Source organism: Miscanthus floridulus, chromosome 8 (assembly GCF_019320115.1).
Source record: "Miscanthus floridulus cultivar M001 chromosome 8, ASM1932011v1, whole genome shotgun sequence".
NCBI classification, from domain to species: domain Eukaryota; kingdom Viridiplantae; phylum Streptophyta; class Magnoliopsida; order Poales; family Poaceae; genus Miscanthus; species Miscanthus floridulus.
The window spans coordinates 99,573,290-99,590,731 of NC_089587.1; the positions used below are offsets into that span (position 1 = coordinate 99,573,290).

At 44.5% G+C, this 17,442-nt stretch overlaps 1 protein-coding gene across 1 annotated transcript; it reads left to right on the forward strand.

Moving 5' to 3' along the window:
- The first annotated feature begins 15,100 nt into the window (after nucleotides 1–15,100).
- On the forward strand, nucleotides 15,101–15,499 carry LOC136469630 (uncharacterized). Its single transcript, XM_066467746.1, has one exon. It carries the CDS (start codon nucleotides 15,101–15,103, stop codon nucleotides 15,497–15,499), a length of 399 nt encoding a protein of 132 aa, XP_066323843.1.
- Nucleotides 15,500–17,442: the final 1,943 nt, after the last annotated feature.

Genomic DNA, 17,442 nt, shown 5'->3' on the forward strand with positions numbered 1-17,442 from the left:
ATGTGGTTCTAATTTTGTTGAGTTCCTAGTATTGTCTAGTATTTGATAAAAATATTATATGAGCACATGTTTTAGAAAATTTGGATGAATTAAATATGACTTTGAAATGTGTTTTTAGATGCCTGCAAACTTGTTTGAATTTTAACTTGAGTTTCTGTGGTCCAAAAATTATGAAATTTTGTGGGTCATCTATTTTTGCTTAGTAGAAGGTATGGTTAAAATTTCAGAGCTAGTGCATGTGTGGTTTGTGAGTTATAGAATTTCTTTTTATTAATGGATGGATCTTGTGTGAATTTTCATAAATTTTCTATAGATCTAGTATGGGTAAAATTTGGTGAGTGAGGTTCTTATGCTAGAATGATGTTAGGAAAAATGTGAAATCTGTTGCTTGACACTTTTCATTAGGGTTTCCTAATTATGCTCAAATTAGACATGTCATCTGTTATTTTGGATACAGCAAGTTATGTTTGTCCTATGGCTTTGAAATTTTTATGATGGTCTATGTGCAGCATGAGATAGCTACTGTAATTTTTGTAGATTTTTATGAATAGTTTTACTATATATTGCTTAAATCACCTAATTAACTAAATAAATTGAAAAAGGATATTAAATAATTTATTTAGAAGTTGGCACTATACTTTCTGATGTTTCTTAGGTATGAAAAACAAGTTGGTAAACTTGGTTTGATCAAAGTATGCTTTTGCACAATCATTAAATAATTAAGTTAGTAACCCTGTCATTCTGGGCAGATTCTAGGTTTGCTGGAAATTGATTTGGTTAACATCAGGATCATACGTTGTTGTTTACCATTGATCTGTAGAACATTTCATAAGCTTTCTAGGATGTCCTCATGCAAGTCATTTGGAATTATAGAACTCAGGTTATGATTGAATTAAGGAACTACTTGTGTGCATATGAAACTTTAAATGTTGATTTATGTATGCCGTCACTATTTCTAAGTTTGTGGTAATATTCCTAGGTGTTAGGCCTTTAACTGAAGATGAGCATCTTTATCTTAGGTTATGCAAGTTAGGTAAGTTGATCTTGTCTTTAAGTTAAGTAGATACATGCTTAAAGTGATTTGAATAGAGCTAATTACTCGGTAAACGAGTGTCCAGTGATGCTTTCGTAAACACTCACTGTGATTCATTCATCATGAGCATCATGTCATTCCTTATGCATCCATGATATTTATATTTTGCATCGGCATGCAATAGGTGTACCGGAAGGAGTAACCCTACTGGAATTTGAGGAACTGAGCGAGCAGCAGCAACCGACGCCGGAGATTCAGGAGGAGCAGCCTTCAGGAGAAGTGCTAGACGAGGTCGCCGTTGAGTGCCCGGATCACCGTCCTTGCAACTTTGTGAAAGGCAAGCCCCGGAGCATATTAAGCCTCCTAATTTCTAAAATGCAGTTAAAGTATTATTGTCACATATATATATTGTTGCATTAAGTTTAGGTGTTGGATGCAAACACTTGCTGCATTGGTTATCCAATCCTTGTCCATATATTGATACCCTGAATCCTATGTAGCTCAGGCTCGTGTAGTGCTTAGCCCTGCTTAAACGCGGTAGAAGTTAGGTGATTTCCTATCACCTACGAGATATAGGGACATACATATGGCACGGTTGGCTATATTTGCTATCGTGGAAAAGAACCTATCTTAATTTGAATTGAAGACCGGGCGGAGGCTTGCCGGTTTGCAGTGACTCCGTCTATGTCGATTAAGGACTGAATCTTGGAGCCTTTCCTGTTCATGTTGAACGCATGCCTCTCTCTTAGTTGGCTGGCCCGAAGACCGACCGCGAAGCCGAGTAGCTCAACTCAGGCCGAGAGTCGATAAGTATAAAGTACGCCTCAGAAGGGAGCCGTAGGCGTGAGTCCAAGGGCAGGTGATTTAAAAGTCCTGATTGTCCTGGCAGAAGGGTAATCCCTGAGAGTGCTGGCGCTGATCGAACCCACGAATTTGGTTCCTGAGTTGTCCCAAAGGTAACCCACGGCTACCCTTGCTAAGTATGCCAGGGTGAGAGTTAGGAATACCCCCTCAGCTGAGTTGTAATTCGATTCGAGTCGCCGTCTCTCCCGGTTAGTGAGAACTTGACGGGCTTATCTCCAATGTAGATACACTTAATAACATAATGGTTCGGAAATGATGATATGATGATGACAGCCTTATTATACCTGCTATGGTTAATATTGTTTGCTCCTAATAAGTGAGTGCTCTAGTACAGGTGCTAATCTAGTGGACAGGTAAATAATGATAAGCTTGATGCTAAGTTTAAATTGGTTACTATAATCGTAAGCTCTTTTATGCAACTGTGTCAAGCTAGCCCACCTGAAAAGCCTTGCATAATCCTTGGTGTCTTTAATTTCTGGTTTTTGACGGGTAAGTCTAGCTGAGTACCTTCTCGTACTCAGGGTTTATCTCCCACCTATTGCAGATGACCAATTCTACTTTGGTTGCTGCAAGTACTGCCTTCTCCCAGCTGGGGATGAAGACTAGACCGTTGGGCGCGGTCTCTACTAGTTCTCGTACCTGATAATGCTTTTGTGGGACATGACTCAGACTTGGCAATGTATTTGAAAACCATGATGTTTTGTACTAAACTATGTTGCTTCCGCACACTCAAACTTGGTTTGTAATATTCTGTTTCAACTCTGATGGATGTAATCCGCATGCTACTTGTGAAATGTTGTAACAGATGATGTGTTGTGTTGAATCACTACGATCTTGGTTTGTATGTCGAGAGTTGGTTGAAATCCTTCGTGATTTCTGTACTACCGGGATTATGGGAGCTTAAGTACAGGAATTTGATCGCTTCGGTGATTGTTTTTGTACTTATGTTCTTATGATTTGGTCGGTTCTGTTACAGCTGGCATCAGAGCAAGATTTGACACTAAACACGTCATTTGTGTATTTAAAACAAAAGTATTTGTGAAAATCCTAAATTAAATACTAAGTATTGCCAGTGGTCATATCCCTTATGCCCAAATAAGGACTCTTAGGTGGCTTATTAAAGTACTAACTTGGGGGTTCCTGCTTGTTTCTGTTTCATCGTCCATACGGCGTGCTATTGTATGGATGCCATCCTCTTGGGTGGTAATGTATGGATCAAAATACCTCTACGCTCTGGTAAGTGGGAGTTGTGAGAGCATGACCGTCCAACCGTCGGTCTAGGGGAGAGTAGTTGTGGTTGCTCGCATACTTACATGTTCGATCATGTATCTATGAGAGCACTTAATTATGGGTATCTCTGACGGGTAGCTATGATACTAGAGTATATGCATCAGGGGATGTATGTATGAAAGTATTTAGTTTACTGCTTATTTTCTATGCTTTTTGGGAAATTATTGGGCTGAAATGAATTTTTCTGCAGGTACACTAACAACTGTATCATTGTAGATCGACTAGCTACCGTGTATGAGAGAACGTATGTATGCCACCGTATATTTCGCTAGCCTTTAATTTTTTTTAGGTTTGTGAGGACGTACGGATCGTGCATGCATCATGTTCAAGCATACATGGCATTTCTTGCATTATTCCCTCCCTTAAAAATTTGATTGTCCTGACTAATTAAATTTCATATCCCTTAAATGATTCTCCCCTTACGTTGTAACTTTTTGCTACAGATGACGCGCATGAAACGCACTGCTCGCAAGTCTGCTGGAGGCAGGGCGCCTTGTCACCGTTTAGCTCCTTGTGAGCCCCGTCTGGAGCCTACTGAGGCAGAAAGGCTGAGGGCGGAGCTGGCCCAGGTGACTGCTGAAAGGACTGCAGTGCAGCACCGTTTGGAGCAAGTAACATAGGAAAGGGACCAAGAGACTCTCGAGGTTCAGAGGTTGACAGTTGCTCACCGCAACTGTGAACGCATGTTGATTCACGTGATGAACCAATGGAATGAAGCCTGGCACGAAGAGAATGTGTTGAGAGCGCGACAGATGGAGCTAGAGCAGCAAGTGGCAGTTGCTGAAGAGTACAATGACAATCTCCATGAGGAGGTCCACCTGTTACACAATCAACTTCACCCTCTCCTACCACCTGATGATGAGGATGAGATGGGTTCTGGTGTCATCATGGCTGAAGGTGATGATGACATGGAGGTCAATGGACCTGAGGACGCTCCACCTGATGAGGAGGAAGATGAGGAGTTAGAGCCTCCTAGTGATGAAGATAGAGGGGAGATCTTCGACACTGACTCCGAGGACGATGCGTAGTTTAGCTTACTACTCAGCTAATGCGCTAGATCTAGTCTTTTGTTGATCCTCATGCATGAACGAGTAGCTTTGTAGCAAGTTAATTATTGGGATGTAATATCGAACCCTATGTTACCCTTGATGTGAGTTGGAACCACTATGGCTTGGATGTAACCTATCGAACATATTATGCTCCACGTATGTGAGCTTTTGATGAATTTCGCCTTTGCGGTCTATGGATCTCATTGTTGGTTAAGTTCATCGCATTTATGTGTCAATTGATGCGCTTGATGAGTTGTGTGATTGTGATGAATGATTGTGCCTCTGTTGATTATTTAAATGCATTCTCTCCGATGGAATCAGTTTGGCATAATTATACAATTCATCTACAAAAGTTTCCACATCGTCAGTGCTCATTGACTATACATTTTGCAGATGGCTCATAACCTTCGTCGCGGTCGTGGCATGGGAAATGAGGAACAACCACCTCCTCCACCGCCCACACCAGCTGAGCTAATGCAGACGGTCGTGGAAAGTCAACGCATGCTAGCTGAGGCTATGCGCTAGATGGCTAACCGTGAGGATCGGCATGTCCGCCAGGGCCCCGGGCCAAACCAGTACAGCAGCTTTAAGGACTTCATGGACATAAAGCCTCCTATCTTTCGTGAGGCAGAAGAACCCTTACAAGCGGATGAATGGTTGAGCACGATAGAGCAAAGGTTTGGATTGCTCCGTTTGACAGAAGGCATGAAGGCTTCGTATGCAGGACACCAGCTCCAAGGCCCTGCAGGCATATGGTGGACCCATCATAGGACCACCTTCCCTGCTAACATTGAGATAGTTTGGGACCAGTTCCAGATAGCTTTTAGGGGACACTTTATCCCTCCTAGTCTCATGGCCATTAAGCATACTGAGTTTGTGAAACTCACCCAAGGCAACAAGAGTCTCAATGAGTACCTTCAGGCATTCAACAACCTAGCAAGGTATGCTCCCGAGTTCGTCGATACTGATGCCAAGAGAATAGCTAGCTTCAAGAGGGGACTTTCCCCAAAACTGATGAAGTCAATGGGCAACTGCAAGTGTGTCACATTCAATGAGTTTATCAGTGACACTCTAACTCAGGAGAATAATGACAAGATTTATGCTGCTTCCAAGAACCGTAAAAGGAACTTTGAGGCTGGTGCTTCCTAGTCCAAGGCTCCAATGGTATCTAGGACCCCGTACCATTCACCCAATGCTAATGTCTGGTATCGCCCACCTCAGAAGAAGAACCAAGCTAAAACCGGTTTCCGCAAGGGGTATACAATTTCCTTGCCGAAGAATACCTCGGGGTAGGGTAGCTCCAATGTTCCACCAGCAAACAGGCCATGCTAGAATTGTAACCAGCCTAGTCATTGGGCAAACAGATGTCCCCATCCTCCCAAGAATGCTCATTGGGCAAACAGATGTCCCCATCCTCCCAAGAATGCTCAAGGAAACGTCCATCAGGGGCGTGTTCACTATACTACAGTGAAGGAAATTCCTTAGTGAAGTGGTCACCGCTGGTAAGTTTCTTGTTAATGATCACCCTGCAGTTGTGCTCTTTGATTTGGGTGCTTCGCACTCCTTTATGAGTTCTACTTTTGCATCTGAGCATAATATGAATGTGATTACAATTGCCAAGGGTGGGTATTGTATTAGTGCTGCTGGAAATAATATCCTGACTAACCAAGTAGTTAAAGATGTAAAGCTTGAGATTGGAGATCGAGAATTCATTATGGATCTTGTAGTTCTACCAGGGGTAGGAATTGATATAATCCTAGGAATGAAGTGGATGAGCGGGAATGGAGTGTTAATCGATACCTCAACCCGTGTGGTAATGTTGAGGGATCCTGTGGATAAGAAAGGTTTTCTAGTGCAGTTACCTCATGATATCTCTATCCACAATGCAGCCAACGTTACCCTAGCCAAAGCCATTAAGGATCTACCAGTTGTCTGTGAGTTTCTAGATGTCTTTCCTGATGACTTTCCTGGATTACCTCTGGACCGGGATGTAGAATTCAAGATAGAACTCATTCCGGGTACGGCTCCTATTTCTCAAAGGCCCTATAGAATGCCACCCAATGAGTTGGTTGAGCTGAAGAGTTAGTTGAATGAGCTATTAAAGAAAGGTTTGATTCGGCCTAGTTCATCTCCTTGGGGTTGTCCGGCCATCTTTGTGAAGAAGAAGGACGAATCTTTACGCATATGCGTGGATTATCGCCCCCTTAATGCTGTGACTATCAAGAACAAATACCCTCTTCCTCGCATCGATATTCTGTTTGATCAGCTCTCCAAGGCTAAGGTATTCTCCAAGATTGATTTGAGGTCTGGCTACCATCAGATCAAAATTCATCCTGAAGATATACCTAAGACAGCTTTCTCTACTCGTTATGGCTTGTTCGAATACCTCGTCATGTCATTTGGGTTGACAAATGCTCCGGCACACTTTATGTACCTGATGAATTCTGTATTCATGCCAGAATTGGACAAATTTGTCGTTGTGTTCATTGATGATATCCTGGTATATTCTCAGAATGAAGAAGAGTATGCTGAATATCTGAGAATTGTTTTAACTCAGTTACGTGACAACCAGCTTTATGCTAAGTTTAGCAAGTGCGAATTCTGGTTGAACAAGATACCTTTTCTAGGTCATGTATTATCTGGTGATGGAATTTTGGTTGACCCTACTAAGGTGCAAGAAGTCCTTGAGTGGAAGGCACCTACTACGGTCACAGAAGTCCGAAGTTTCCTGGGATTGGCTGGCTATTATCGTCGCTTTATCCCGGATTTCTCAAAAATCGCCAAGCCCATGACTCGACTACTACAAAAGGATGAGAAGTTTGTGTGGACCCCGAAGTGTGAAGAGGCTTTCCATACTTTGCGGACCCTACTAACCTCTGCTCCTGTATTGGCACAGCCTGACATCGAGAAGCCTTTTGATGTCTATTGCGATGCATGTGGCACCAGTTTGGGGTGTGTTCTTATGTAGGAGGGCTGAGTAATTGCTTATGCTTCGCGCCAGCTCCGAAAGCATGAAGTCAACTATCCTACCCATGACTTAGAACTAGCCGTAGTTGTTCATGCCCTGAAGATTTGGAGACATTACTTGCTGGGTAATTATGCAACATCTACACTGACCATAAAAGCCTCAAGTACATTTTTACTCAACCCGAGTTGAATATGTGTCAATGGCGATGGTTAGAATTAATCAAAGACTACAACCTTCAAGTGCACTACCATCCTGGTAAGGCAAATGTGGTTGCTGATGCCTTAAGCAGAAAGGCCCATTGCAATTCCTTAGTTAGTGAAGACTTTCATCTGGCACACCTCCTTCATCCTATAGTACTCCACAATATCACTGTGGATTGCTCTCTTAGAAGTCGAATTATCGAACTCCAGAAGACGAATGTGGGTGTATTTCACATCAAGCGGAAGATGAAAGAGAAAGAGACCAAGCACTTTAGGGTTGATGACAAGGGAATTCTCTGGTTTAATGATAGGCTTGTGGTACCCAAAGATAAAGAACTTAGAAATCAAATTATGAATGAAGCCCATTCTTCAAAATTGTCCATCCATCCTGGTAGCAGTAAAATATATCAAGATCTCAAGCTGTATTATTGGTGGACTAAGATGAAGAAAGAAATCACAGCTTACGTGGCAAGGTGTGATAACTATTGCAGAGTCAAGGCTATTCACATAAGGCCCGGACTATTGCAGCCACTCTCTATTCCTGGCTGGAAGTGGGAAGAAATTAGCATGGATTTTATTGTTGGACTACCCACTACCAAAAAGGGTTATGATTCCATCTGGGTTATCGTAGATCGTCTAACTAAATCTGCTCACTTTATTCCAGTCAAGTCTACCTATCATCCTCACAATTATGCTAAGATTTATTTTCAACAAGTGGTACGTCTCCATGGTGTACCCAAATCCATTGTTTCTGATCGAGGACCGCAATTCATGGCTCGCTTTTGGGAGTGCTTACATCAGAATCTTGGCACTCATCTAATCCGCAGTTCTGCCTATCATCCGCAAACATCAGGACAGACTGAGCGTGTTAATCAAATTCTTGAAGACATGCTTAGAGCTTGTCTTATCTCTTGCAAAGGCTCTTGGGAAGACTGGTTACCTCTTGCTGAATTCTCTTATAACAACAGTTATCAAGAAAGTATCAAAATGGCTCCTTTTGAAGCTCTTTATGGCTGCAAGTGTAGAACTCCTTTGAACTGGGTGGAACCCGGAGAAAGAAGATTCTATGGTATTGATTTTGTAAAAGAAGCCGAAGAGCAAGTCCAAACTATACAGAAGAATATGACTGCCGCACAGGCTAGACAAAAGAGCTATGCTGACAAAAGAAGAAAACCTATTGAGTTTGAAGTAGGTGATCATGTTTATCTGAAGGTATCCCCTATGAAAGGAGTCAAGCGTTTTGGAATTAAAAGGAAGCTTGAGCCTCGATATGTTGGCCCCTACCGCATTATCGAGAAAAGTGGAAGAGTAGCATATAAGCTCGATCTACCACGTGAGATGGGAGCTATATTCCCTGTATTCCATGTGTCCCAGCTGAAGAAGTGTCTTTGTATTCCTGAGGAAAGAATAGCAACAAGGAAAGTCAACTTGAAATCTGATCTTTCTTATGAGGAAAAGCCCGTGCAAGTTCCGGATACACAAGAAAGAGTGACTCGTACATGAGTGGTTAAGTTATACAAGGTAGTTTGGAGTAATCATAGTGAATGGGATGCAACCTAGGAGCAGGAAGATTATTTAAAGGAAAACTATCTAGCTTTCTATACTGATTGGTATGCTTTCCAAATCTCGGGACAAGATTTTTCTAAGGGGGGAGGGCTGTAACACCCTAGGTGTTTGGCTTCCACTAATTGCATTTTATTTCATAAACATATGCATCATCTATGTCATCATTGCCATTGTTACTAAAACATGCATATGCAACATTTTCAACTATGTATGTTTCCTGCTTGATTGTTGTGAATAGTATTGGTGTAATCTGTGAATGCAACATAAATTTCTCACATCTTGAAGCATGGCAAAATGGTAGTAATGTGACAAGTATAGGATAACAACCAGGTCATGCAACATGTGAAACATTGTATTGAAACATATGAATGAATTGCTTGTTTTAATTGTTGTATCACATGTGATCATTAGAAGTGGTATAACAACTTTGTAAAGTGGTTGATCATGGTCTAATACACCTTAACTACACTTAGGGTAATTGTTTGTACATTGTTCATGTGGACCAAAATGACCAAATTGCCCTTTAGGAGAGGTTTGACTTTTAATGACCCTTAGAGTGACACTATTTGACTGATTCAAAAGACCAACTTGGAAGCTTTGCATGGCTGTACACTCTTTACAAAAGTTGTAGCTAATTTATTAAGGAACAAAAGTTGTTTTATGATCATCTCATGAAAATGGCTAGAACATGCTCAAACATGGCCCACAAGTCAGAAATACATGCTGATTTCAACACTGAAAAATATGCTAAGTCTTAACTGCATTTCAGTTGCATCGAGCTCACTTTGGCTTCATGTAACTTCGGATCCATGGCGTGTTAGGTGTTGGTCATTGAAAAGAATTTGTAGAGGGAAGATAGGTCTACAACTTTGATGTTCAATTCTTCCACTAACTCGTCACAGATTAGGAGTAAATCATCATCGAATACGCGCTATCAGGCGTCGGCTTTAGCACTGAATCACGTTTTTCAAAAAACCTTCAGTACCGCCATGGCCGACCGGTTCAGAAGACAGACGCCGCGTGTCCGCCACTCATTGCCGGACTCCTGCTCGCGCTGGCCACGCGCCGTGCGCATCCTGGCGTCGCAGCCGCGCCTTGAAGCCACCTCGCGCCTGCCCGAACGCACTCGCCCTTCCCATTTCGCATTCCTCGCCTCCCACCGTGCGCTGCAAGAGAGCATAGCCGTCCGCCATTGCTTCACCTTCGCCCCGCTCACTCACCACCACGCCTCGCCTTGTTCCATCTCGCCCATGGATTCACCAGCATCTCCTCGACCTCGTCCACCTCATCGTTGAGCCGGAGAGTCAAGGTAGAGGCCACATTTCCTCTTCCTCCGCGGAGGAGCGCCATTACCACTGTAAGCTCCGACATGCTTCCGTGGGCTCACCTCCACACCTTGGCTCCCTCCGTCTCTTCCATAGCACCGACGATACCTCCTCTAGATTCTTATCTTATCCATGCCGTCAATCGACCTCGGGTGAGGTCGCATTCGACATTCCTGCGCCACTGCAACCTTGCCGGAGTTGGGTGCTCCATGGCTAGCCCCATCTAGAGTACCTCGGCACCTCCGCTCTTGTTCTTTTCATTCCCTAGGACACCGTGATGCTTGTTTTGAGCCTAGCCAAGTTGCTACCGACCGGAGATGGCCGACGCACCGCCGAGCCCCTCCACCGTGCCGCCATGGCCGACGGTGACCTTGCTCCGCTCAACCCTAGGTCTCATAAGGGGTACCATTAGACGCGGCTTGACATAGGGAACGCGTAGGTGTCAACCTTCTCGTCGGAGATCTCGCCGCCGGTGAGAAAACGTCGGCCGAGCCAACCCTCTGCCCTGCTGCGACTGACGCTGGGGACCCAGCTGTCAGCCGCCGAGGCTCAGGCGAGAGCCCAGCCTGGGCCGCTTACACCGTTGTCTTGGGCCGCGCCTGTGCGCTCGTGGGCTGCCATTCCTTGGGCTGGCCCAACAGTGGCTGAGTTTTGTTTTCGTATTTTGTTTTGCTTTATTATTTCACAGATTTGTGTTGTTATTCAAAAATATGTAGTTCCTAGTATATAGATCCAAATGATGTGGTTCTAATTTTGTTGAGTTCCTAGTATTGTCTAGTATTTGATAAAAATATTATATGAGCACATGTTTTAGAAAATTTGGATGAATTAAATATGACTTTGAAATGTGTTTTTAGATGCCTACAAACTTGTTTGAATTTTAACTTGAGTTTCTGTGGTCCAAAAATTATGAAATTTTGTGGGTCATCTATTTTTGCTTAGTAGAAGGTATGGTTAAAATTTCAGAGCTAGTGCATGTGTGGTTTGTGAGTTATAGAATTTCTTTTTATTAATGGATGGATCTTGTGTGAATTTTCATAAATTTTCTATAGATCTAGTATGGGTAAAATTTGGTGAGTGAGGTTCTTATGCTAGAATGATGTTAGGAAAAATGTGAAATCTGTTGCTTGACACTTTTCATTAGGGTTTCCTAATTATGCTCAAATTAGACATGTCATCTGTTATTTTGGATACAGCAAGTTATGTTTGTCCTATGGCTTTGAAATTTTTATGATGGTCTATGTGCAGCATGAGATAGCTACTGTAATTTTTGTAGATTTTTATGAATAGTTTTACTATATATTGCTTAAATCACCTAATTAACTAAATAAATTGAAAAAGGATATTAAATAATTTATTTAGAAGTTGGCACTATACTTTCTGATGTTTCTTAGGTATGAAAAACAAGTTGGTAAACTTGGTTTGATCAAAGTATGCTTTTGCACAATCATTAAATAATTAAGTTAGTAACCCTGTCATTCTGGGCAGATTCTAGGTTTGCTGGAAATTGATTTGGTTAACATCAGGATCATACATTGTTGTTTACCATTGATTTGTAGAACATTTCATAAGCTTTCTAGGATGTCCTCATGCAAGTCATTTGGAATTATAGAACTCAGGTTATGATTGAATTAAGGAACTACTTGTGTGCATATGAAACTTTAAATGTTGATTTATGTATGCCATCACTATTTCTAAGTTTGTGGTAATATTCCTAGGTGTTAGGCCTTTAACTGAAGATGAGCATCTTTATCTTAGGTTATGCAAGTTAGGTAAGTTGATCTTATCTTTAAGTTAAGTAGATACATGCTTAAAGTGATTTGAATAGAGCTAATTACTCGGTAAACGAGTGTCCAGTGATGCTTTCGTAAACACTCACTGTGATTCATTCATCATGAGCATCATGTCATTCCTTATGCATCCATGATATTTATATTTTGCATCGGCATGCAATAGGTCTACTGGAAGGAGTAACCCTACTGGAATTCGAGGAACTGAGCGAGCAGCAGCAGCCGACGCCGGAGATTCAGGAGGAGCAGCCTTCAGGAGAAGTGCTAGACGAGGTCACCGTTGAGTGCCCGGATCACCGTCCTTTCAACTTTGTGAAAGGCAAGCCCCGGAGCATATTAAGCCTCCTAATTTCTAAAATGCAGTTAAAGTATTATTGTCACATATATATATTGTTGCATTAAGTTTAGGTGTTGGATGCAAACACTTGCTGCATTGGTTATCTAATCCTTGTCCAGATATTGATACCCAGAATCCTATGTAGCTCAGGCTCGTGTAGTGCTTAGCCCTGCTTAAACGTGGTAGAAGTCAGGTGATTTCCTATCACCTGCGAGATATAGGGACATACATATGGCACGGTTGGCTATATTTGCTATCGTGGAAAAGAACATGTCTTAATTTGAATTGAAGACCGGGCGAAGGCTTGCCGGTTTGCAGTGACTCCGTCTGTGTCGATTAAGGACTGAATCTTGGAGCCTTTCTAGTTCATATTGAACGCATGCCTCTCTCTTAGTTGGCCGGCCCGAAGACCGACCGCGAAGCCGAGTAGCTCAACTCAGGCCAGGAGTCGATAAGTATAAAGTACGCCTTGGAAGGGAGCCGTAGGCGTGAGTCCAAGGGCAGGTGATTTAAAAGTCCTAATCGTCCTGGCAGAAGGGTAATCCCTGAGAGCGCTGGCGCTGATCGAACCCGCGAATTTGGTTCCTGAGTTGTCCCAAAGGTAACCCACGGCTACCCTTGCTAAGTATGCCAGGGTGAGAGTTAGGAATACCCCCTCAGCTGAGTTGTAATTCGATTCGAGTCGCCGTCTCTTCCGGTTAGTGAGAACTTGACAGGCTTATCTCCAATGTAGATACACTTAATAACATAATGGTTCGGAAATGATGATATGATGATGACAGCCTTATTATACCTGCTATGGTTAATATTGTTTGCTCCTAATAAGTGAGTGCTCTAGTACAGGTGCTAATCTAGTGGACAGGTAAATAATGATAAGCTTGATGCTAAGTTTAAATTGGTTACTATAATCGTAAGCTCTTTTATGCAACTGTGTCAAGCTAGCCCACCTGAAAAGCCTTGCATAATCCTTGGTGTCTTTAATTTCTGGTTTTTGATGGGTAAGTCTAGCTGAGTACCTTCTCGTACTCAGGGTTTATCTCCCACCTGTTGCAGATGACTAGTTCTACTTTGGTTGCTGCAAGTACTACCTTCTCCTAGCTGGGGATGAAGACTAGACCGTTGGGCGCGGTCTCTACTAGTTCTCGTACCTGATAATGCTTTTGTGGGACATGACTCAGACTTGGCAATGTATTTGAAAACCATGATGTTTTGTACTAAACTATGTTGCTTCCGCACACTCAAACTTGGTTTGTAATATTCTGTTTCAACTCTGATGGATGTAATCCGCATGCTACTTGTGAAATGTTGTAACAGATGATGTGTTGTGTTGAATCACTACGATCTTGGTTTGTATGTCGAGGGTTGGTTGAAATCCTTCATGATTTCCGGACTACCGGGATTATGGGAGCTTAAGTACAGGAATTTGATCGCTTCGGTGATTGTTTTTGTACTTACGTTCTTATGATTTGGTCGGTTCTGTTACAATTCCGAGCAAACTCTCTACTCAAACCCCACTGTACGTAATATGCGTATTGTTATTTACTCTTTATCTACTATCTCCCATCGATCATCCAGAGGGACCGTACTGCCCACGCCATGAACATCATATGTTTGGTTCCCCTATGGCCTCGTGCCCCCCACAGATGCATACGCTCGGGGGATCCAAAGGATTCTGGCACCATCCCCCCTCACATCTAAATTCGTGGGAATGGCGAGCTACGCTCCTGCCACTCTCCACAAACTCTCCACAAACTCTCCAACGATGCAACTCTCTCCCTGATGTCGTCGACGTAGACATCATCAGCGCGTTCCTCTCTAGGACAACCTACGAGTCCCTAATCCACAAGCTTGGATGCCTGAAGCCCTGTACCACCCACGACCTGCTCGATGTCGCCACTAACCACGCCTCCGGCGAGGAAATGGTCGGAGCGGTCTTCAAAGGAGGCTAGGATAAAGGCAAGGCCAAGCGCATGGACCAAGATGAGGGCCCCTCCACACAGAGGGGAAAGAAGAACAAAAAGGACCAGCGTCGACCAGACAACACCGCGTTGGTTGCCACAACTAACCGCACGGGCAAGCAGCCCCAACAGGGTCTGCCTGTCCATTTCAACAAGCTCATGGATAGCCCATGCACCAACCACACCTACGTCGTCAAACACCTCTACAAGGACTGTGAGCTCCTCAAACGTTTTCTCCGATAGGCCGATGGGCCGAAAGAAGGGGACAATAAAGAGGCGGCAGCCAAGAAAGGAGGCACGGTGGGCAAGGATGGAGATGGTTTCCTCAACACCGATGAATGCATCATGATCCTCAGTGGAACCGACATCATCTGGTCCAAGTGCCAGCACAAGGTATGCTATAGGGAAGCATGCACCGCCGAGATGGCCATCCCCTCCTTCCTCAGTTGGTCGAAATCTCTGATCACCTTCGATCAGAGGGACCATCCCTCCCATATCATGAGACTAGGATGCTACCCACTCATCATCGATCCCATCGTTCGCAAGAAGCACCTCACCAAGGTGTTGATGGATGGAGGCAGCGGCCTCAACATCCTCTACGTCGACACCCTCGATGCCAAGCGCATCCCCCAATCGGAGCTCCACCTGGCAGGCTCTCCCTTCCATGGAGTGATCCCAAGAGCGCAGGCATACCTGCTCAGGTAGATCAACCTACCCATCATGTTCGATAGCCGAGCCAACTTCTGCTCGGAGGTTCTCACCTTCGAAGTGGTGGACTTTCCAGGATCCTACCATGCCATCTTGGGGCAGCCATGCTACGTCAAATTTATGGCAATCCCCAACTACACGTACCTCAAGCTGAAGAAGTCGGGACCGAACGACATCATCACTGTGAGCAGCGCCTTCTCGGACGCCTTCATGTGCGACCGTGAGCACTACGAGCTCACCACTGTGGTCGTCAACTCGTCCAAGCTCCCGCGGCTTGGGGAATCATCAATCCCGGCAGTCCTAGACTACAACCAACCAACCTCCTCGATGGCCTTCCGACCGCTCAAGGAAACCAAGGCGATGGGAATTGGCCCCACTGACCCAACCAAGATGGTTCGGATTAGGACCTAGCTCTCGGCCAAATAGGAACGCGAGCTCGTCGACTTCCTACGCGACAACCACGACGTCTTTGCATGGTAGCCTTCTGACATGCCGAGCATACCACAGGGGGTCGCCGAGCATGCACTGCGCCTCATCTTGGTCTCAAAGCCCACCAAGTAGCGCCTGTGTTGCTTCAATGACGAGGCATAGGGCCCTAGGTGAAGAGATCGCCAAACTCCTTACAGCCGGATTCATTAGAGAGGTATTCCACTCTGACTAGCTTGCCAATCCTATTCTTGTTAAAAAGAAGACTAGGAAGTGGAGAATGTGCGTTGACTATATGGGCCTCAACAAAACGTGTTCGAAGGATCACTTTCCTTTATCGCGCATAGACCAGATAGTCGACTCCACCTTGGGTTGCGAGATCTTCTCCTTTTTGGATGCCTACTCAGGCTATCACTAGATCACGATAAAAGAGTCTGATTAGCTCACAATGTCATTCATCACCACGTATGGTTTGTACTGCTATGTAACCATGCAATTTGGCTTTAAGAATGCTGGTGCCACCTACCAGAGGTGCATGCAGTAATGCTTCGCCGACCAAATCGACCCGCTCAATTAGCCTGACCAAACCGAGCGGCCAAGACCAACGATCGCCGTCTATGTTGATGACATAGTGGTCAAAACAGCTCAAGCCTGTGACCTGATCGCAAACTTGGCCATGATGTTCACGAACCTCCGAAGGTTCAACATTAGGCTGAATCTCAAAAAATGCATTTTTGGGGTTCCATAGGGGAAGCTGCTAGGATACATTATGTCCAAGCATGGCATCGAGGCCAACCCTGAAAAAATCATGGCCATCTCCAACATGGGTCCCATACGCAACGTTAAGGGCATGCAAGTACTCACCAGCTGTCTAGCTACCCTAAGTCGATTCATCTCCTGGCTTGACAAACGGAGGATGCTGCTCTACAAGCTCCTAAAAAAGACGGACACTTTTGTCTAGACTGAGGAAGCCTAGTAGGCCCTGGAGAGCCTCAAAGTGTCCCTAACATCAGCTCCGATCCTTGTCGCTCCTGAACAAGGAGAACCCCTTCTCCTCTACATCATGGCCAGCAACCATGTGGTAAGCACCGCGCTGGTCATCGAAAGGGAGGAGCCGGAACACCAGCTTAAGGTCCAGTGGCCCGTATACTTCATCGGCGAAGTACTCACTGACCCCAAGATCTAGTACCCCCAGGTGTAGAAACTCCTATATGTCGTGCTGATGGCGACCCAGAAGCTCCTACACTACTTCACCAACCATGAAGTCACGGTCGTCACTTCATACCCACTTGGGGACATCATCCGCAACCATGACGTCATGGGATGGATCTCTAAGTGGGCACTCAAACTCATGGGCCACGACATGAGGTACATCCCCCATACCACCATTAAATCTCATGCTCTTGTGGATTTTGTCGCCGAATGGATAGAGGTACTGCTACCGACCCCAAACGTCACCCACGAGTACTGGACAATGTACTTCAACCGGTCCATAATAGTGCCCGGCTCGGGGGCTAGAGTGGTTTTGATCTCCTTGAATGGGAGTAGGCTCCGCTATGCCATCCACCTCCACTTTCTAGCCTCAAACAACACCACGGAGTATGAGGCCCTCATCAATGGACTACACATCGCCATCGAGCTCGATGCTACATTACTCTACGTTCACAGCGACTCAGAGCTAGTCGTTGATTAGGTCATGAAGGAGTCCTCCTACAAAAACCCCTCACGGCAACATACTACCAAGAGGTGCGCAAGCTTGAGGACAAATTCTAGGGGATCGAGCTACATCACATCCCTCGAAGGGACAATGAAGCCATCGATTTTCTTTGTGAAATTTGCTGCCAGGAGGGATCCATCCCCAAGCAGGGTCTTCATCAACGACATCCACGAGCCATTCGCCCACATCCTGGAAGGTCTAATCCAGACAC